The 23940-nt window shown below is 41.0% G+C and overlaps 1 protein-coding gene across 1 annotated transcript in view; it reads left to right on the forward strand.

Annotated features, from left to right (window-relative positions):
* Nucleotides 1-13317: 13317 nt before the first annotated feature.
* Nucleotides 13318-23940, forward strand: part of LOC144685341 (glutamine--fructose-6-phosphate aminotransferase [isomerizing] 2-like) — a 70236-nt gene continuing 59613 nt past the window's right edge. Inside the window, exons 1-3 of the mRNA XM_078549749.1 lie at nt 13318-13438; nt 16551-16655; nt 22396-22521. Of these exons, the coding sequence (XP_078405875.1) occupies nt 13318-13438; nt 16551-16655; nt 22396-22521 (352 nt within the window). The remainder of the gene's footprint in view (nt 13439-16550; nt 16656-22395; nt 22522-23940) is intronic.

Here is a 23940-nt window from a genome sequence, read left to right on the forward strand (position 1 = left end):
GAAGGCGGGAGTGTAGCAAAATCAGCTGTGCGCCCGCCGACCTATCAATGGCCAATTGAGGCCATTGACAGCGTCAATTAAGTAATTAAAGGACCTGCCTGTCCAACCTTAAGGTTGGTGGGCAGGCCAGGAGCCCCGGCTTGAACTAGAAAAAACATGAAACCTCATCCATGGGCGGGATGAGGTTTCATGTAGGCTTTTAAAAATTTTAATAAAGGTCTTGTAAAAATTATGGACATGTCCCAACTCAAGTGACATTGTCACATGAAGGGACATGTTAGGGAGATTTCATTTTTCTATTTTTATCTTTCTTACATTTACAGCTGATCTCCCTGAGGCTGCACTTAGCCTCAGGAAGATGAGTGTGCTCTTTCGTGCGTATGCGCCAAAGAGCGCACTCTCGATTTTGGGATTCCACCTCTGCCCGCACAGGGAGCGCATAGCGCTTCCGTGTGGATGTCACACTGGGCGGGCTTTAATTAGCCCGCCTACGTAAAATGGCGGCACGCGTCCGATCGGAAGCGTGCCTGTACGCGCCCGCCCTTCAACTCCCCCCCGATGGGGGGAAATTTCAGCCCTAAGAATTCTTGCCCCTCTCTGCCCTTTACACTATTGCTATCCCGTCTAGATTCCGATAATTAAAATCCTCCATTATAAATATTCTATAATTCTTGCACTTCTCTGTAATTTCCTTGCAATTTTTTCCTCTACATCTTTCCCACTGGTTGGTGGCTTATAGCTCTAGCCAACTAAATCCTGTCCTTGATCCTTCTGCGACATACTCTCTTTTTGGCACTGCAATGTTCTCCTTAATCTATACTACCAACCATCCTCCTTTTCTTCCTTCCCTATCTTGTCTGAACATCTTGCACCAAGGAATATTTAATACTCAGTACTGCCCTTCTTTGAGCCAGGTCTCCATTATTGCCACAATGTTACATTTCCACATAACTATCTGTGCCTGTAGCTCACCGACCTTGTTTACCACACTGTTCACATTCACATATATGTACAGTAACCCTAATTTAGACTAATACTTTCCCACCTAATACCTTACAATTTCCTATTCTAGTGCTATTTGTCACTCTTAAATCTCTGTACGCATTGGTATTCCTCTCTAATATTACCTCCTGATTCCCACACCCCTGCCAAGTTAGTTAAACCCTCCCCAGTAACACTAGCAAATTTTCCCACAAGGAAATTGGTCCTAGCTCTGTCTAGGTGCAATCCGTAAGGCTTGTTCAGACCCAGTCTCCCCAGAAGTGGTCCCATTGTCCCAGGAATCTAAAGCCCTCCCTCCTGCACCATCTCCCCAGCCACGCATTCCTCTGCTCTATCCTCCTTTTTCTGTACTCACTTGTCTGTGATACTGGGAGTAACCTAAAGATTACTGCTTTTGAGGTCCTGCTTGCGAATATGCGACCTGGCCCCATAAATTCTGACTGCATGACTACATCCCTTTCTCTACCTATGTCGTTTTGTTGGTACCAATGTGGGCCAAAAAGACTGCGGATGATGGAAATCTGAAATAAAGACAGAAAGTCCTGGAAATACTAGGCATATCTGGCAGCATCTGTGGAAAGAAAAACAGAGTTAATGGGCGGGATTTTCTGGCCTTGCCCACTGGCGGGATCAACCAGTCCCGCTGATAGACTTTTGGCTGGGCCACCGCATCCCTGCATCAGGCCCCGCAACGAAGGGGCAGGAAAATCCCAAACAATGTTTTGAGTAAAATATGATTCTTCTTCAGAACTGGCAACATACCACCCTGGATTTGTGTCTGTGGCTGTAGAAATGCCAATCTGTTCCCCTATCGAATCTCCTATCGCTATTGTTTTTCCAATCTTCTTCGTGTCCCCTGTACAGCTGAACCAACTGTGGTGCCATGGACTTGTGCCATACATATACAACACTTGAACCTATTGAGCTGGGTGGTGACATCTCCCAACCTGTCAAGCTGGGCGATTACAACACCCAACCTATCCAGCTAGGAGGTAACAATTGATGGAAGGGGCCTTTGACATCCTGCTCAGCAACCAGTCGCATGGATAGCTTTTAAAATTCTTTCATGGGATGTGGGCTTCACTAACAAGGTCCGTCCCTACATCCGCATGGATTTCTAAAGGGAAAATCATGTTTAACTAACTTGCTGGAGTTTTTTGAAGATGTAACAGAGTGGGCTGATGAGGGTAATGCTGTTGATGTGGTGTACATGGACTTCCAAAGGGCATTTGATACAGTACTGCACAACAGACTTATGAGAAAAGTTATAGCTCATGGAATAAAAGGGACAGTAGCAACATGGATACAAAATTGTCTGAGTAATAGGAAACCGTGAGTAATTGATAATGGATATTTTTCAGACTAGAGTGGAATTCCCCAGGGGTTGGTATTGGGACACTTGCTTTTCCTGAAATATATTAATGATCTAGATCTTGGTGCGCAGAGGACAATTTCAAAGTTTGCAGATGATACAAAACTTGGAAGCATTGCAAACTGTGAGGAGGACAGCGTAGAACTTCAAAAGGACACAGACAAGTTGGTGGAGTGGGCAGATAGGTGGCAGATTAAGTTCAATGCGGAGAAGTGTGAGGTGATTCATTTTGGTAGGAAGAACTTGGAGAGACAATTTAAAGTAAGGGTTACAATTCTGAAGGGTGTGCATGAGCAGAGGGGCCTGGGTATATATGTGCATAAGTCATTAAATGTGGCAGGACCCGTTGAGAGTGCAGTTAATAAAGCATACAGTAGGCTAGGCTTCATTAATAGGGGCATAGGGTAAAAGAGCAAGGAGGTTATGCTCAACTTGTATAGGACACTAGTTAGACCTCAGCTGGAGTATTGTGTACAGTTCTGGGTGCCACACTTTAGGAAGGATGTGAATGCAATGGATAGAGTGCAGAAGAGGTTTACAATAATGGTTCCAGAGATGAGACACTTCAGTTATGAAGATAGATTTGAGAAGCTGGGACTGTTCTCCTTGGAGAGGAGAAGGCTAAGAGGCGATCTGATGGAGGAGTTCAAAATCATGAGGGGGCTGGACAAAGTAGGTAGGGAGAAACTGTTCCCACTCATTAAGGATCGAAAACGAGAGTGCACAGGCAAAAGAAGCAAATGCGATGTGAGAAAAAAACTTTTTCATACAGTGAGTGGTTTGGGTCTGGAATGCACAGCCTGGAAGTGTGGAAGAGGCAGGTTCAATTCATGCATTCAAGAGGGCATTGGATGAGTATTTAATTAGAAACAATGTGCAGGACTATAGGGAAAAGGCAGGAGAATGGCACTGAGTCATAATGCTCATTCAAAGAACCACTGCAGACACGATGGGCCAAATAGTTTCCTTCTGCATAGTAACAATTCTGTGATAATTGCCCTTGAACAGAGTGGATTTTAGGCCATTTCAGAGGGCAGTTAAGAGTCAACCACACTGTTGTAGGTCTGGAGTCACATGCACTCAGACCAGTTAAGGATGTCAGATTTCCTTCCCTATAGAAGTGAACCAGATGTGTTTTCATGGCAACCTAGCTTTCAATTCCAGATTTTAAAAAAAATTAATTAATTAAACATCAGCTGATTTGGTGGGATTTGAACCCACGCTTGGAGGGCATTGAAGAAGAGTCATACAGAGTCGAAACGTTAATTCTGTTTCTCTCTCCACAGATGCTGCTAGACCTGCTGAGTTTTTCCAGCATTTTCTGTTTTTATTTCAGATTTACAGCATCCGCAGTATTTTGCTTTTATTCCCAGAGCGTTTAGTCTGGACCACTGGTCCCAGCGGCATGATCAAAGTGCCCCCCCACCCCCCCATTCGCCCTCATGCTGAGGGTGGGGGGCGGTGGCGGCCATTTCCACCAGGGGGCGGGGTAGAGCAGGGGAGGTAAGACAGGCTCAGTGTGGGGCAGACGCGGAGTCAGTCACGCAGACTTTCCCCGAAGCGATCCGGGCAGTGGCTTCAGCTTGAGAGTTGTTTCCCATTGACTAACACGATGTGCGGTAAGCAAAAATCAACTTTAGCATGCAGTGAACGGGAGAATCTTTCCACGAAATCTTGATGAGCCACCTCTCACTTTCTTTCCCCTGAGTTAGGTTGCAGCACTTCAGCTTTTTAAAAAGCTTTTAGCAGATGCACGTACCCGGGTCTTTGTAGGGAAAACTTGGAGCAAAAGAAAGTCCTGCACGGTTGCTGTTATCCCTGGGCGAGCTTTCTCGTTGCTGTTTTGTGTGTGTGTGTGTGTATTTTGAGCAGGTTGTAGAAGTAGTGTTTCCCACTCGGACTGATTGATCTGGCGATCAGAGCTTTATTGGTTCAGTCAAGACGATTAAAATCGCTGGGGTTTCTCCTTCACCCCGCAGAAAAAGTTGCACGTTTGTTGTAATGAATAGAGATGGGGTATTTTTTTTAAAAAAAAATAGCAAAACGATATAAAGTAGTTGCGTGCCTTTCCAAAAAAAAACATGCTCTGCAAAGGGCTGTAATTGGTGGTGAGGATGTGAATGAGGGACGTTTCCTCCTCACCAACCAAAGAGCTTTCTAAATAAATGTTACAAAACCACCTTTAACATTGCCCCAGACGAGTTTAACTTTAGATCCATTGTTTTGTAGATTTCCTTGTTTTTATGATGAACTTTTGAAATATGTAAATCTATATTGTTTTAGTGTAGTATAAGGTCTGATTTAAACGATCACATTGAGACCAGTTTTGAGTTTCAATCTGTATGTAGGTAGGCATGTACCTGTAGTGTGTTAAAAACAAAAAACTACTGCGGATGCTGGAAATCCAAAACAAAAACAGAATTACCTGGAAAAATTACCTGTAGTGTGTGTTTTATAAAAATGATTTCTAGTACTGTCTGTACAAACTTCCTTCAAGGATTCTTAGTAATTGTCTTATAATATAAATTAGTTTCCTAACCCTAATACTAAAGAAAATAAATGATTTCTATTTATCAAAGTGCTTTTCATGTCTGAAAGTGCTTCAGAATTATTTTTCAAGCAGCTAGTGTTGTTATGTAGGAAACACAACAGACAGCTTGCAGACAGCAAAATTCTAGGGAAGGCAAATTAGATAAGTGACCATATAATTTATTTTAGTGTTGGTTGATGGGTAAATGATGGCCAAAACACTAGGAGAATCACTGCAGTAATACAAATTTTAGATTTGCTGTATGATCAATTTACCCCTCCCCAGGAAACTGGTATTTATTTTATTAAATATTGTGGTTCTGTGAGAGCTATCAATTTTTGAGATTCATATTAACATTTGTCATAGTACATTGATCCTGTTCACAAAAATTACTTCCAGTTATCATAGCTTTTGGTCATCTATGTGTCAACTTTTACTGCTGTAAATTGCTGATAACATTTACCATTCAGTTTTTCAGTGTTAATCATCACAAGACAGTTGCAAAGTCAGACTTTGTGTAATAACTTACATAGAAACAGGAGTAGGCCATTCAAACCCTCGGTCTAATCCATCATTCAGTTGGATCATGGTTAATCTGTACTTTGACTCCATTTGCCTGCCTTGGTTCTATATCCCTTCATTCCCTTACCCAACAATATATCATTCTCAGTTTTGAAATTTTCAACTAATCTAATCTCAACAACGTTTTGAGGAAGAGACTCCTGAATTTCTGCACCCTTCCTGACATTTCCATAAACAGACTGGCTCTAATTTTAATTGTGTATTATATATTCTAGCAAAGGTTCATATCCTAATGCTCAGTCGTGCTTTTCTAAGCTTTCCCTTTCTCCACACGCACTAAATTAGCCATAACTTTTGAAAAGATTGATGTCAATAGGTATGGTCTTCACTTAGTAACTTAAAGGATATTGTTTTAATGTTTTGAGATGTTGGTTTCTAATGTGACATAATAAGTTTTTAAGCTCAATAATCTTCTAAATTTTTTTCACAGAATTGTAATCTTTATGAAATGCTGTTCAGCTGATCTTTGAGGATTTCTATATATATATATATATATATATATATATATAAGAACTACAGAATTAGAAGACATCAATTTCTATTGCTTTCTATCATAATGTTAGGCATCTTTTCCCATCTGAGAGGGAATGAAGATGATCTGTTCTTGGCTGCAGAAAGGGTTATGGGGACACTGTGAGGTAACGGTTATATGCTTTTTGGTTGATTTTCAAATTGTATTCTGCAATGACCAATTTGTGCCTGAGCTTAACTCTAGTATTACTGCCAGTAAACTTGAGTACTTTGGACAGTTGCAAGTTGTTGTCTATTTTTTTTTAAATTATCTTAAGCAAAAGGAATAGATTTAGTTTTGGAACATGAAGGTGCCACTATTAAAGCTGAGCATGTGCAGTGTCAGTGTGAAAAAGAATGCTTGATTTGTTTGACGATAGGCCAAGAAATGTTAATCCAGCCTTTTGGCAGCACACTTTGAGACAAACTGTCTCAGAGATGTGGTCTCTAGTGACTGGTGAGTCTGATGGTTGCATGATGCGCAGGAGCAAAATGAGGGTTCGTTCTGGAAAACGAAACTTTAGTTAGTGAATGAATAAAGGAAGCATTGTAAGAGCAATATGAAGGAGAGCTTCAGTGAGTCTTTTTGGTCACAAACACTAGAGTAAATCCACAGTATTTCTTGTTTTGGTGATTGCTGGGCATTGCTCCCCAGTCATTTGCTATAGAAGCTGCCAGTTCAAAAACTCTGCAAAAACATTTTAGCTAATAGGTATTTTTACATTGGTAAAAATGATACCAAGATTTATTTACATTTTTACTTAAGTATTTTGTTATGCAGGGATATAGGATGGGAATAAATATTGAAGAGATTTGATGTATCAAAATATAAACAATTGACTGGCATAAAACCATATCAACCATGAGCCTGCAGAATAGGTAACATAGTCAATAAACTAGCAATAGAATAATTTAGAGTTGCACCAGTTCCAAGTATGAAGCGTTTTATTTTGAGATAATATGATGTTTTCTCACAACACTAAACTTTTTCTTTTCACCTCTTTTGCACCAGCATGATAACTTACAGTTGATCCACTGGCTTGATGGTAATGGTAGAGTGGGGGATATGCCGGCCATGATGTTGCAGATTGTGGTTGAACACAATTCTGCTGCTGCTGATGGTGCACAGCACCTCATGGATTCCCAGTTTTGAGTTGTTAGGTCTGTTCGAAATCTATCCCATTTAGCATGGCGGTAGTGCCACACAACACAAGCCATGAGCCTAGAATTTGCTTTTGTAATGACAGCAAAACTGGCATTACTGTGGAAAAATTGTTAAACACAATATGTACAGTTAAACATTGAAATCTAGAAATCTGCACTGCTGCAAAGCACAAAAAGTAATGCAGTCAACCAGGGAGTGGGAAATCTGGTGAGATAGCAGCGGTTAAGACTGCTGTTTGCCAATAAAGAAGAGGGCAATTTATGGTGGAAGGAAAATCTGTCAAGCAAATGCAAGGCTTGCATTTGTGAGGAAATGTAGGCAACACTCATTGTTTAGAGGTGGGAAATCCTGCCGGAGGAGTTTGTAAGAGATAGGTGTCCGTATTTGGCACAGAATTAAATACCAGGGATGAGAAATTTTAGTTCTGAGATGATATTAAAGAACCTGGGGCCTGTTCCATCAGAACAAGTATTAATGGAAGATCTAATAGAGGGTTTTTTTGTATTTGTTTGTTGGTCGAAAGGTCAACATTTATATGCCTCCCTTATTGCCCCTGAGAAGGTGGTGGTGAGCCACCTTCTTGAATTATTGCAGTCCATGTGATTTAGACACATCTGCAGTACTATTAGGGAATTCTAGGATTTTCAGCTAGCGACAGTGAAGGAACAGCGATATATTCCCAAGTCAGGGTGATGTATGGCTTGGAGAGTAACTTGCAGGTGATAGTGTTCCCATGCCTCTCTTACCTTTGTCCTTCTATGTGATAGAAGTCGGGTTTTGAAAGGTGCTGTCGAAGGAGCCCTGGCAAGTTGCTGCAGTGCATCATGTGGATGGTACACGCTGCTGCCACCATGTATTGGTGGTGGAGGGAGTGAATGTTTAAGGCGGTGGATGGGGTGCAAATCAGAACAGCTTAAGAGTGACTCAGTAGCACCAATAATGACCGAGCTGACCGAATCCTGAAGGAAACAGCTGTTAGATTGCTGAGGCAGGTGGTGAGAAAACCAACAAAAGGGAAAAACCTACTTTACCTCGTCCTCACCACTCTACATGTTGCAGATGCATCTGTCCATGACACTGTTGGTAGGAGTGACCACTGCACAGCCCTTGTGGAGACGAAGTCCCGTCTTTACACTGAGGATACCCTCCATTGTGTCGTGTGGCACTACCACCATGCTAAATGGGATAGATTTCGAACAGACCTAACAACTCAAAACTGGGAATCCATGAAGTGCTGTGCACCATCAGCAGCAGCAGAATTGTGTTCAACCACAATCTGCAGTATCATGGCCGGCATATCCCCCACTCTACCATTACCATCAAGCCAGTGGATCAAACCTGGTTCAACGAAAAGTACAGGAGGGCATTCCAGGAGCAACACCAGGCATACCTAAAAATGAAATGTCAACCTGATGAAGTTACAACACAAGGGGCAGAATTTTGCCCTTGGTAGGCGTGCGGGCCCCACCGGCTCGGCGGTGGGCGGACAGCTGAACCCCGCCACCGAAACAAGGCCCACTGCCATTTTGAGTGGGTGGGCCAATTAAGGCCTACCCAGTGGCCTGCCCGACAGAAAGTGCTGTGTGGGGCCGGGGGGGGAGTCCCCAGCTTTCAAAGTGCGCTCTTTTGTGCATGCACGTGAAAGAGCACACTGCTCCCTGGGACAAAGTACTGTCTCAGGGAGATTACTGACAGTCCAAAAAACTTTAAAAATAGAAAAATTAAAAAATTATGAACATGTCCCCCTCATGTGACAATGCCACACGAGATGGGACATGTTAATAAAAAGGACATAAACTTTATTATACTTTTTAAAAACGGACATGAAACCTCATCCTGCCAGTGGATGAGGTTTTACATATTATCAGAAGCCCGCTGGGGCTCCTGGCCTGCCCGCCAGCCTTAAGGTTGGATGGATAGGTGTTTAATTATCTTAATTACTCTGTCAGTGGCCTTAATTGGCCATTGACAGGTCAGCAGGCAGACAGCTGATTTTGCTGTCTGCCCGCCTTTCTAAAAATTTAAAGGGACCAGGATGACGTCGGGGGTTCCTCCCGACGTCATCCCACATCATTTTCCTGTCGGCGAGCGGGCCCGGCCCCCAAATCACCGACGGGAAAATTCAGACCAAGATTACTTGCATGCCATACAGCGGAATGTGCATGTGATAGGCAGAGCTAAGTGATCCCACAACACAAACTGATCTCGGGTTTCAACTCATTCTCCTGCCTGCTCCCCATATTCCTTGAATTCCTGAGAGACCAAAAATCTGTGCATCTTAACCTTAAATATATTCAACAATGGAGCATCCAAAGCCCCCGGGATAGCGAATTCCAAAGGTTCACAGCCCTTTGAGTGAAGTAATTTCTCCTCATCTCAGCCTTAAATGATCAGCTCCTTATCCTGAGACTGTGCCCCTGTGTTTTAGTTTCACCCACCAGTGGAAACAATCTCTCAGCATCCACCCTATTAAGCCTCTTCAGAATTTTGTAGGTTTCAATGAATCACCTCTTATTCCTCTAAACTCCAGAGAATATAAGCCCAATTAACTCAGCCTCTCATCAAAGGACAACCCCCTCATCCCAGGGCCCAATTTAGTGAACCTTTGCTGTACCGCCTCCAATGCAAGTATAGCATTTCTTAAATGGTTAGTCCAAAACTGCACACAGTATTCCAGATGTAGTCTCACCAAAACCCTGTACAATTGTAGTAAGATATTTTTATTCCTGTACTCCAATCTTGCAATAAAGGCCAGCATTCTATTTGCCTTCCTAATTGCTTGCTGCCACCTGCATGGCACACCCAAGTCTCTTTGAACATCAACATTTAGAAGTTTCACACCCGTTAAAAAAAATTCTGCTTTTTCTATTCTTACAACTAAAGTGAATAACTTCACATTTCCCTACATTATACTCCATCTGTTATTGTGTTGCCCAGTCACTTAACCTGTCTATATCTCTTTGCAGCCTCTGTGTCTTCCCCATAGCTCACCTTTCCAGCTAGCATATTATCAGCACCTGTCTCTTCATCTAGGTCATTAATATAGATTGTAATTAGCTGAGGCCCCAGCACTCATCCTTGTGGCACTCCACTATTCACTGCTCCCAACTTGAAAAAGCCCTGTTTTTGCCCACTCTCTGCTCTCTATCCATTAACCAATCCTCTATCCTTGCTAATATATTACCCACAACTGCAAGAGCCCTTATCTTGCCAATAACCTACTTCATGGCAGCTTATCGAATGCCATTTTGGAAAGCCATGTATACTACGTATACTGGTTCCCCTTTGTCTACCCTACTAATTATATCTTCAAAAAGATCAAATAAAGTCAACAAACAGGATTTCCCTTTAGTATCCATGTTGACTTGTTCTAATCATACTATGCATTTCTAAGTGCATTGTTAAGAGTTCCTTAATAATAGATTCCAGCACTTTCCCAACTGATGTTAAGTTAACTGGCCTGTAGTTCCCTGTTTTCTCTCTCCCCCTCCTTTCTTGAAAAGCAGGGTTACATTTGCCAATTTCCAATCAGATGGGACCGTTCCCGAATCGAAGGAACTTTGGAAAATCCTAGCTAGCACATCCACTATCGCTGCAGCCATTGGAACTCAAGGGTGTAGACCATCAGGTCCTAGGGATTTGTCTGATTTTAGTCCCTTAAGTTTATTCCAATACCTTATCTCTTCTGATATTCCTTTCCTTAATTTCTGCACTCTTTTTAGCCTCTAGGTTACCATCTATTTCAGGTATGAAACTTGTGCTTTCTACTGTGAAGACAGACACAAACTATTTGTTCAATGCCTTTGCTATTTCTTTATTCCCCATGATAATTTCTCCTGTCTCTGCTCTAAAGGACCAATGTTTTCTTTTGCTACTCTCTCTTCCTTTTTATATACTTAAAAGCTCTTACAGTCTGTTGTTCTATTTTTAATTAGTTTATCGTCATTCTATTTTTTCCCTTTTTATCAACTTTCTGATGGCCCTTAGCTGGCTTATTAAACACTCCCAATCCTCAGGCTTGCTACTGTTTTTGCCACGCTGTAAGCCTCTTCTTTTAATCTAATGCTATCCTTAACACCGCATCAGTGCAAAAGACAAAGTTGAAGCACTTACAGCCATCTTCAGCCAGAAGTGCCGAGTGGATGATCCATCTCATCCTTCTCCTAAGGTCCTCAGCATCACAGGTGCCAGTCTCCAGCCAATTCAATTCACTCCACTTGCTATCAAGAAATGGCTGAAGGCACTGGATACAGCCAAGGCCATGGCCCCTGACAACATTCTCGTAGTAGTACTGAAGACTTGTGCTCCAGAACTAGCCACACCCATAGCCAAGCTCTTCAAGTATGGCTACAACACTGGCATCTACCCAGCACTGAAGAAGATTCATACAGACTCAAAACGTTAACTCTGTTTCTCTCTTCACAGATGCTGCCAGGACTGCTGAGTTTTTCCAGCATTCTTTGTTTATATTTCAGATTTCCAGCATCCGCAGTATATGACTTTCAACAGGTTGTTGGTGAATTTGTGCCGCTTGATAGCACTTTCAACGGCACCTTCCATCACTTTGCTGATGATCAAGAGTAGACTGAAGGACTGGCAATTGACTGAATTGGATCTGCCCTGATTTTTGTGGGCAGGACATATCTGGGCATTTTCTACATTGTTCGGTAGATGCCAGTACAGTTATATCTGTACTGGAACAGTTTAGCTAAAGGTACAGCCAATTCTGGAGCACATGTCTTCAGATTACAGCTGGGATATTGTCAGGCCCCATGGCCTTTGCTGTATCCAGTGCCTTCAGCCGGTTATTGATATCACATGGAGTGAATGAAATTGTCCTACGACCGGCCTCTATAATGGTTTGGATCTCTCGCGGAGGCTGAGATAGATCATCCGCTCAATACTTTTGGCTGAAGATGGTTGCAAATACGTCAGCATTTTCTTTTGTATTGATGTGTTGAGGTCACTCATCATTTGAGAATGGAAATTTTTATTTTGTAGCATTCTCCTTTGGTTAGTTATTTAATTGTCCACCACCATTCATGACTGGATGTGGCAGGACCGCAGAGCTTTGTTCTGATTTGTTGGTTGTAGGATCACTGAGCTTCATCAATAGCATGCTGCTTCCACTGTTTAGAATGCATATAGTCCTGTGCTATAGTTTCACCAGGTTGGCACCTCATTTTTAGCTATACCTGGTGCTGTTCCTGGTATGCTCTCCTACATTCCACACTGAACCAGGGTTGGTCCCATTGTTTGATGGTAATGGTAGAGTGAGGAATATGCCAGTCCATGAGGTTGTAGATTGTGATTGAATATATTTCTGCTGCTGCTGATAGCCCACAGAGCCTTAGGGATGCCCAGTTTCTAGCTGTTAGATCTGTTCTGAATCTTATTCAATTTAGAACGGTGGTAGTTCTGCACAAAATAGTGGAGGCTGTTGTCATTGTGAAGATGGAACCTCATCTCCACAAGGACTGTATGGTGGTTACTCCTACCAATTCTGTCTTGGACAGATGCACCTCAAAAGGTAGATTTTTGAGGACATTGTCAAGTAGCTTTTCCCTTCTTTTTGATTCTCTGACCACCTGCCTCAGGCCTCCCTGGCAGATATGCCCTTTAGCTCTCTCCAGCTTGGTCAGTAGTGGTGCTATCGAGATATCCTTGGTGATGGATATTCAAGTTCCCCATCTAGCGTACATTCTAAAGTAAATCAGAGGAAAACTATTTTCATTGGTTGAGCAGTCACTAATTGGAAGATTGTAAATTCAAGATTTTAACAAAAAAAACATAGAGGGGTTGGGGGAAATTTTCTTCCACACTTCTGTTAAATGGATAATTATTTGGAAATAACTATTGGGGAAAGGGCAGAAGAATAGATTGAAGTGGAGAGTTTTTCAGAGAATCAGCGTTAATATGTTGGCTGGAATGGCTGCTTTCTGTGTTGTAAAATTCTATTATTCCTCTTGAAATACAGACGAGAGAATGTCCATACTGTTAACTGGTAACTCAATTTGGTACATGCAATTCAAAATGTAATCTTATTTTTGTTTTCTGAGGCTGGTTGAAGTCATTGGTTTACTTAGAGAAGTATAGCTAATTTTGTTACATATTGTTGCTAGTGTTTGGTTATCCCATCGGTTTGAATTTTAAAAAATGAATTTTGCAGGAATTTTTGCATACTTGAACTACAAAGTCCCTCGCACCAGGAAGACGATCTTTGAGATCTTAGTCAAAGGCCTACAGAGACTTGAACACAGAGGGTATGATTCAGCAGGTAAATTTTCGGAATGTATTTTGCAGTTTTGAATATTGTATTCTGTTACATGTCCTGATACAAGAAGTTTCAATTCCTAAATAAATTTTGTGCAATGACTGAGTGCCCAAATCATAAGCATCAGCTACAGTTCAACACTAGTAAAGGAATGGAGTACGTTAGCTACGCTAGGAAACCTGTTGTGCGTTTCACATAGTAACTGGTTACATTGGGGACAACGTGATCCATACATGACAAATAATAGAAACACTCATCAGATCAGGTAGCATCTGTAGAGAGAATAGACATATTGTCATTTCAATTATGGTTCATTCATTAGAGCTGGAGGATTTTACAGAGTTGTAACATTTAAAAATTAACAATAAAAGGAAGAGAGGGAAAACCACCACTTTCAGACTCACACAGAGATGAACATCAGAAATAGGAGCAAGAGTAAGCAATTCACGAGCCTGCTCTGCCATTCAGTAAAATCATGGCTGATCTTCTGGCTGTATCATAGCTACATCTTCCAGACTCTCCCCACATCTTGTTTTTCTTAAAATCCAAAAATCGGTTGATCTACATGAATATTCTCAATGACTAAGCATGCACAGCTCTCTGAGAGAATGCCAAAGGTTTGCACACTTTGCGTGAAGAAGGTTCTCATCTCAGTCTGAAATGGCTAGCCACTTCTTCTGAAATTGAGATCTCTAGCTCTAGACTCCTCAACCAGAGGAAGCATCCTCTCAATGTCTACCCTGTCAGTCCATTAGGAATAGAATGATCTGTAAAGTGCTTGAGTGGAAAACAGGAGATAGCAAAATGACAGAAGTAATGATTAACCATAAAACAGTAGGAGGCATAATGAAAAATCAAAGAATTTAGACATTTGAGACACAGAGGACGTATGACTAGCTCAGAAAGTGTGGCATAAATTAGGTAGATATGGAAGCTCAGAAAAATAAATCATTGCTGATGCTAATTCTGGGTGCCAGCCTATTGACTGATGTCCCTTCCTTTTCACTTTCTTCCAACTATGTCATTGCCTTCCATCTATATATCTTCCTCCAACCTCATCCTTTACCATATCTTCATAATTTCCTCTGATCCTGAAGCCGAATGAGCCTTCATTCCTCTTCGCACCCATGTCAATTAATGCTGAACTCTTTCTGCTGCTTTCACTGCTATGTCTACTTTTTGGCCAGGAGGCTTTCTTGCACAATACTGACCCTTTCCCTGTTATCAGCTTCTCTGATCTACCTCGACCCCACCTTGGCGTCTCTTGATCTTTTTATTGAGAACTGTGACTTGATATCAATAATGTCAATTCCACTTCCTAACTCATTTAGATCTATCTCCATCTGAATTTGTAGCATGTTGTTCTCTCTGGTCTAATTCCCACATCATTAGTAAGCTCACTGACAAAGTTTGTTGTATTGCATAGGACCTACGCTGTCCATGGATCAAATACTCATTTCTGACCACCAAGCCACCATTTTCCAGATTGACACTGGCTTCATCTGTAGAGATTTTCCCACACCCAAGGCTCCTAGCACCCTAGTTCCCAACCCTGATCAATCTAGTTCCACCTCATCCCAAAGATAGACAAACAGTGTTGTTCTGGTAGATTAACTGACTGTTGCAGCCTTCTCATGTCCCATTGAACTAATCTCTTTTTACCTTGACTCTTCCCTTCCTGCTCTCTTCACCCATCTCCACCCACTCCCTGTTGAAAATGGAAAAATAAATTGAGGAGGAGTATAACTGGAACAAAGAATGTTCAATTTCACCCAGGTGTATGAGGGTATTGGTGGATGAGGCTAGTTGGGCTACCATTTGAACAAGAAGTGCAGAGCACACAGATGGCCCTAGTGAGTTATGGAAGTGTAGAGGGTGTTTGCATCTATAGTCACTTCAGACACCATTGAGGCCAGAAAATAATGAAATGTATTATGGTAGCAAAGCATGTCAGAAGCATCATAAATGTAGGTAGGTAGGGAAGAAAGCTTGAAATACCTAATGTGGCACAAGAACAATAATTTGCACTTATATAGTGCTATTAATGTGAAATATTTCAAGGGGCTTCACCATGGGAATAACAGAATAGATGCTGCAACTTGGAGGGAGATTGGCAAGGTAACTGAAAGTTTGGTCAAAAAGATAAATTTTCAGTAGGTTTTATAAGTGTTGGGATGGAAGTCTTTTGAGAAGTCCAGAGGTTTTCGGGCCGAGATGGCTGAAGGCCTTACCACAAATGATGGATAAGGCGAGGGCAATTGAACAAAAGGCCAGAGTCAGAGGCCGAAAGCATTCAAGAAGCTTAAAAGGCTCGAGGAATTTGTAAAGATGGATGGTAACAGAGCATGGTGAAATTTGAAAACAAGGATGAGGATTTTATATTTAATGTGATGGGTACAATCAGGGCCCAATGTGAATTAGCAAGGATGGGAGTGATTAGCAAGCAGGACTTGTGAAGTTTAAGGCCACAGACAGCTGAATTTAATACACATAATTTATTTGTCAACCCTGAGTTAGTGATAGCACTCTAGCCTCTGAGTCAGAAGGTTGTAGGTTCAAGGTCTGCTATTGATTATCATCTAGGCTGATACCTCAGTACAGTACTGTTAAGTAGTGCATTATTGAAGGTATCATATTTCATAAAAGATTTTTAATTGAGGCCCAGTTGATACAATTGTTCATATTATATGGCAGAGAGGAGTATTTGGACAGTGCTCCACATTTTCTTTTAAGCTCTCGGATTCTCTCACTGCCTTTGAAGACGTGCTTTGTGCTACAGTACAACACACTTCCCTCCGCTGCTTCATTCTTCACTAGTAGCCCCAGACAATGAATCTATTAATGACCTCTTTAACCATTTGGTTGAGGTGGGGGTGAGGGCGGTAGGAAGATTGCTTCCCAATCTTGCTCAACATCATCTAGAGATCCTATCCCTTCTTTCTAGTCTATAGGACAGAGACCCAAATGGGGTGAGACTGATCACAATAGAAACAAAAATTCTTTACTACAAATTCTTCTTTTTTTTGTTGCCTGCATAATCATGTACGTTTGTTTCTTCAGTAAAATTTGATGTATTCTTATTTCAACTTTGAATAATTGCTGTTTTAAATAACAGGAATAGCAGTTGATGAAGATAATGGCAAAGAACATAAAAATGGTGGTTGTATCTGTCTCTTTAGAAACAAAGGCAAAGTGAAGGCCCTAGCTGATGAGCTTTATAGTAAGTTACCTTAATCGGTAAATTCTAGTTTCAATACTTTGTGCTTGTATATTTTTCCTTTCTGCAGACCATGAGCCACATAAATTATATTATGTTCATCATTCCATTTTGATTTTACTTTTGTATATTTTTGTATTTTTAGGATATTGGAAGGTATGAACTTATTTTTAATTCTGTGATAAACATGAGCTTAATTTTTCCCAGCTAAGCATTAGTCTAGCCAATAAATATATGATCTCAACATATATACCAGTCTAGGAAACTAGTAAAAGCCAACTGCTCAAAACTGCTGTGAATGTTGTTGGCCTTATGACATATAATGACACAGTACACAAAATCAGGGTTTACAATAGTGCTGCATTTTGGAAATTATTGAAGGGGGATTGTCATTTATTTCCCAGCACTGTCTGAGGGCATTTTCCCCAGAAACCTCAAATGTGTATTAATGAATGCCTGACTTGCTGCATTTTCTGGTATTTAAAGCCTACAGTAATTTTCATGACGATAACCACTTCTTACCTACTTTGCATTTATTTCAAAACCCTAATGTTTCCAGAATCCAGAGACTGAAGTGCTGAAATAAATCCATTAATGAACTTACATCAAAAAACATGCTTCTGATCTCAAAAATCTTAAGTAAAATAAACTTTCCCCAAAGATAGCAACTCAGCAAGAGTTAAAATAAACTTTCCCCAAAGATAGCAACCCTGAAAGATTTTCTGTGGAAAATGGAAACTCTTTTAAAAGCTGGATTTTAGCAACTTGCTTGCTGTACAACTTAATTGGGGAAAACACAAAATGCGCACACTTTGATTATGCAAAATCAACAGATAACTTTAACTTTCTGTCTTCTTCATGCATACTGAGCTCAAGGGAAAAACAGCATCTGTTTGACTTGGTTCTAACAACCTCCAGGCATGCACCAAAGATCTGATTGGTTGATATTGGCAACCTTCAATCTTCTTGTAAAATAGGCTGATTTTTTGAAACCTTTGAAGCGAGGATAGATGGTCAAAATGCCAGTAGCTAGTATACATATCCAAAACTAATCCCACTGCTCACTCTCTCCCATAGCCCTGCATCTGTAACTGCTTAATGTATTTTCACTTTATTTAAAAGATACAATAATCTCTGCCCCATGCGACTGAATATCCTAACCTCCAGTAATGTCCTGAGTAACCAAATTTCTCCTAACCTCTCTCCTGATTATTTTAGTGACCATTTTAAATTGATTATCAGCCAATGGTCTTTCACTAAGCACATTACCAAAATGTTTCATAATTTAAAGAAAAAACTCAAGTTTCTGCTAGGTCTTTTCTGTTCCATTATAAATAGTCCTGAACATCTCAAGTCCCTTCTCATAGCTCTAGTTTCTCATTCCTGGTATCATGCTGGTAAATCCATGTGGTATGTTCTCTGTTCCATGTACTCTATTATTGAGATGTTCAAAACTGCACAAAATGCTCTAATGGGCCTAACCAATATTTCTTACAAATCCGTTCTTACTTTACTCTTGTACTCTATGCCTATTTATAAAACCCAAATTTGTAAATTTTTTACTGTTCTATAGTTGCCTGATTTATCCTTCTCTCCCTTCTTGAACTAAGGTGTTACAATGGCTACTCGACTGTTCCATTGCACAATTTACATTATTTAAGGAAGATTGAAAAATTGTGGCCAGAGTTTCTGACACTTCTTTCACTTTTTTTAATGCCTAGGATGCATGTCATTAGCACCCACAGAACTTAGACGCCTTGAGTTCTGTTTTTTATTAGCGAATTCATTTTTTACAGATATTTCCAACAATTGCACTTTATTTTTACACTGACATCCTTGCTTCCACCAATGCAAAAATATATTTAATAGGTTAGGCCTTCATCCTCGACAGTTAGACATTCACCTTCAACTTTCAGTGATTATATCCTTTCTTTCGCTATTTTACTTTTTATCAGCTTTTTAAAAGATACTATTTTCTTATATATTTTCTGCTAATTTTACTCACATTCCCTTTAGCCCTTCTACTCTGTTTACCTGCCCTATCACATTGCACATTCCTTTTCCTTACTATTATTTCAACCCCTTTATTTATCATACCTTGATGCTGCCCTTTTTACTTAGAGGAATATATTTACATTTTATTCTGTCTATATCATGTTTGATGCTTTTCCACTGCTGAGCCTGTTTGCTAAGTTTTCGGCTCAGGTAGTTTGGACTAGGCTCTTATCTTGCTGAACTTTGTCTTTATCCATTCCAGTACTTTTGAGTCTCATCAGTTATTTGCCTCATTTTATTTTCCAGAACCAAATCAAATAAAACTCCTTTCCTGGTTGAACTAGAAATATACTAATCCTGGATGCTTTCTTATCTTTTTGAACAAGTGCATTATCTTCATTCTAACATATCGCACGATGGCTAAAATTGCCCATTATTACCCTGTTATAATAAATGTCTCCGAAATGTCTATAGCTGTTCCTTTGTCTCATCTCCACCAGTGACCTGTAATGCGCATGGAGAATGATGCTCTTTCATTTTCTACTTCTGTATCCATGTGGATTCTGCCTTAATGCAACCTTCAAGACCATATTATGCTCTATTTCTTTGACAGTATCATTTACTAACCCTATAGTATCGTTTACTAACCCTACCATTTACCACCTTTTTTCCCTCCTTTTTCTTCTAAAATGTTATAGCTAGAAATATTACGTTCCAGTTCTGTCCAAATCTAAGTTATATATCTATTATAGCTACTACATCATATCTATTAATGCTTCCAGTTTTGCTTTGATTGTTTTGCACATTCACATAAATATTATTCAATTCTGATACACAAATTTTGGAGTATACACCTTTCTCTGTTGGTTTCCTCTTTAAACTTTTTCATACCCATTGCCCCTTCTACGACAAGAGCATTTATCTTTTCCTCACTCTTTGAGTATGAAGAATCCTTTATGATCTAAAACTTAAAAATAGTCTTTAGCATACCTGAGACGAGGGCATATATCTTGAGTTGTGCACAATTCTTGAAATAAATTCTGCGTTTGACTTTTGCTTGTTCTTTCCATTTTAACTGGAATGATGTAAAGATGCTAAGCCAGTGTAAAATACTCCTAAGGTTGTCCTTGATTAAATCCTAGATCTACCATTGGACCATGATATTACAAACCTTTTGCCTGCAGTACCAGAATAGAGATTGAGGATCAGTTGCCAAGTGGCTAAGCTGAGTAATTTTTCAGGCCATTTACAATCAGAAAAAGTATTTTCCTTCTATTTATTCCATTAGCCTGCAATCTCACTGAATCAGTAGTGACGATGAAGAAATAGTATATTGCACTTTTTTTGAATTAAAAAGAATTACAGAATTGGCATTATCTGCAAGAAACGGGAGGGGAGAAACTTCCCCACAATAACAACTTAAGTATTTCAGAGGAATGTAACTTTAGGGTGGAAAATAATTGCAGTGTGACATACCTAATTTTCCATTCACCTCATAAAGATTGTTTGTTATAGCTGCTGCTTGAAAGATATTTCACCTTGAGTGCAGGTAGTTTTTGAAGCTACATTCTGGACCTCCTGGCTGGTAGAGGCACAATCCAATGAATTATCTTTGAGGTTATCCCTCGTCCTTATCCCTCTCAATCCTGGCAGCAGCCTTTGATAGGTTAACCACACCATCCCCCTTTGATGCCTGTCCATCGTCGTCCAGCTGGGTGGGATTACACTCGCCTGGTGCCATTCTTATCTATCCAATCATAGCCAGAAAACTACCTGCAATATCTTCTCTTCCCAATCCTGCATCATTGCCTCTGGGATACTCCAAGGATCTATCCTTGACCCCCTCCTATTTCTCATCTACATTCTGGCCTGAATTTTCCCGTCGGCGATTTGGGGCCGGGGCCCGCTTGCTGACGGGAAAATGACGCGGGATGACGTCGGGAGGAACCCCTGATGTCATCCTGCCCCATTTAAATATTCAGGAAGGTGGGCGGACAGCGAAATCAATTGAGGCCATTGACAGGATAATTAAGGTAATTAAAGGCCCTGCCCGTCCAACCTTAAGGCTGGCGGGCAGACCAGGAGCCCCAGCGGGCTTCTGAAAAAACATGAAACCTCATCCACTGGGGGGATGAGGTTTCATGTCTGTTTTAAAAATCTTAAATAAACTTTATGTGAGATTTATTAACATGTCCCATCTCGTGTGACATTGTCACATTAGGGGGACATGTTAATATTTTTTTTATTTTTCTATTTTGACACTTTGAAGCACTGTCAGTGATCTCCCTGAGACAGCACTTAGTCTCAGGAAGATGTGCGCTCTTTCGTGCGCATGCGCGAAAGAGCGCGCTTTGACAGTTGAGGAATCCCTCCCCCCCGCCCAGGAAGCGCATAGCGCTTCCCGGCGGGCAGACCGCTGGGCAGGCCTTAATTGGCCCTCCCACTTAAAATGGCGGTGGGGCCCGCTTCGGCAGCGGAGTTTGGCTGCCCACCCGCTGCCGAGTCGGTGGGGCCTGCCTGCCAACCTAGGGCAAAATTCTGCCCTCTGCCTTTGGTTACATCATCTGAAAAAAACAGCATCAGTTTCCACATGTACGCTAATAACACCCTCACTTTTCTCAGCCCCTTCACTGTCTCAAAATTGCCATACTGCTTGACTGACATTCAGTACTGCGTGAGCAGAAATTTCCTTCTAGCAAAATACGGGGAAGACCACAGTCATTCTCTTCAGTCCTTGCCACAAACTCCATTCCTTACCACTGGCTCCATTTCTCTCCCTGGCAACTCTGAGGCTGTATTGGACTATTCACTTTTCATGTCATATTTGACCCAAGCTATGGTTCCAACCACATACCCGTGCCATGACTAAGGCCACTTATTTCTACCATGGTAACATTGCTGACTCCATCCCTGCTCCAGCTGATCTGCTGTTGAAACAGTTATCCAATTCTTTGTTACCTCTAGACTCGATTATTTCAGAACGCTCCTAACTGACCTCCCATGTTCTACCGTCCGCAAACTTGAGGTCATCCAAAACTTGGTTGCTCATTTCCTAACTTGCATCAAGTCCCATTCGTCCATCGCCCCTGTGCTTGCTGACTTACATTGGCTCCCAGCTAAGCAAAGCCTCAACTTTAAAACTCTCACCCCCTTGTTTTCAGATTCCTCCATGACCTTACCTTCGCTCTCTCTCAAACTCCTCCAGCCCATTAACTCCCCCCTCCCCCAAGATCTGTGTGCTCATCCATTTCTGGCATCCTGAACATCCCTAATTTTAATCACTCTATCGTTGATGGTCATGCCTTCAGCTGCCATGGGCCTAAGCTTTGGATTTTCCTCCTTAAACAACTCCTCTCTTCCATTTTTCCTGCTTTTAAGTCACTTCTTAAAACCTACACTTTGACCAAGCTTTTGATTATCTGCCCCAATGTCTCTTTATGTGGCTTAGTGGCAAATTTAATAATGTTCCTGTGAAGTGCCTTGGCACATTTTACTGTGTTAAAGATGCAATATAAATACAGGCTATTCCTGTTGTTATTGTTAAATGGGAGATGTACTTAAACCAAAAATAGAATACTTGCCAGCACTTTTTATAAGACTTTGAGTTTCTTCTTTCTGTCCCCACCAGCCTCTAAGTAATATGGAGTGCTGTAATGAATTCAGTTGTGAAATACTTTCTTTACAGTCTGCTTGATCTATATTTATGTATAAATACAGCACCTGGCATGAAGCAATTATTTTGTTGCAGAACAAAAACTTCTGGACTTTGACAAAGAATTTGAAATACACTTTGGGATTGCTCACACTCGCTGGGCAACACATGGGGTTCCAAATGAAGTGAACAGTCATCCTCAACGCTCTGATAAAAACAGTGGTATGTGTTTTTAATGCATTAAAAATGCTGAGAGAAGTGCAAATAATCCAAATCAATCAGAATATAAAAGATTGGGTAGTTTATGAATTTCAATAGAACTGTATAAGACTGAATTGCAGCTGAAACTCATTTAACCATTTACTAACTATTTATTATAATAGCTACCAAAAGGTTTTGTATTTCTTACTGCGGGTGATAAGGATGCTGAGTACTTTGGTTACAAAGAGGTGTCATGATATAAATGAAGTGAAGAAAACCACTGTGACAAAAATTAAGCCAACTTTTCTCTCTTGGTATTAACCTCTTTATTTTTATTTTATTAATTCATGGGATGTGGGCATTACTAGCAAGGCCAGCATTTATTGCCCTATTGCCCTTAGTGGTGGTGAACCACCACCGCCTTGAACCGCTACAGTCCATATGGTGAAGGTACTACAGTGCTAGGTAGGGAGTTCCAGGATTTTGACCCAGCAATGAGAAAGGGATGATAATCAATTTCAAAATCAGGGTGGTGTTTGACTTGGAGGGAAACTTGGAGGAGATGGTGTTCCCATGCATCTCCTGACCTTATCCTTCATGGTGGTAGAGATCTCCGATATGAGAGGTGCTGATGAAGAAGCCTTGGTGAGATATTGCAATGCATCTTGTAGATGGCATGCACTGCATTCAAGTTGTGTCGCTGTGGAGGGAATTAATATTTTAAGATGGTGGGTGGGTTTCTGATCAATAATACTGCTTTGTTGTGGATAGGGTCCAGGCGGTGAGCTTCTTGAGTGTGTTGGAGCTGCATTTGTCCAGGCACGTGGAGAATATTCAATTACACTCTTGACTTGTGCCTTGTAAGTGTCGGTAAGGCTTTGGGGAGTCAGGAGGTGAGCCACTAACTGCAGAATACCCAGGCTCTGACCTGCTCTTATGTTCATGTGGCTGGTCCAGTGAAGCTTTTGGTCAATGGTCACAGGATGTTGCTATTGCGGAATTAGACAGTGGTTATGCCATTGAATGTCAAATGGTGATGGTTAGACTCTGTTGTTAGAGATATTTGGTACTTGAAACTTGTGTGTGGGAATGTTACATTCCACTTACCAGTCCAAGTCTGCATGTGTCCAGTCCTGCTGCATGTGGCCATGGACTATTTTATTATCTAATCAATGGCAAATAGAGCTGAACACTCTGCAATCATTCGCAAAAATCCCATTTATGACATAATGATGGAAGGAAGTTCATGAAGCAGCTGAAAATGGTTGGGCCTAGGACATTGCCCTGAGGAACTCTTGCAATGATGTCCTGGAACTGAGATGATTGGACTCCAACAATTATAAACCTCTTTCATTGTGCCAGGTATGATTCCAGCAATGTAAAATTTACCTCAGTTGCTATTGACCTCAATTTTGCAAGGGCTTGATGTCACACTCGGTC

Source organism: Cetorhinus maximus, chromosome 10 (assembly GCF_964194155.1).
Source record: "Cetorhinus maximus chromosome 10, sCetMax3.hap1.1, whole genome shotgun sequence".
NCBI lineage: Eukaryota > Metazoa > Chordata > Chondrichthyes > Lamniformes > Cetorhinidae > Cetorhinus > Cetorhinus maximus.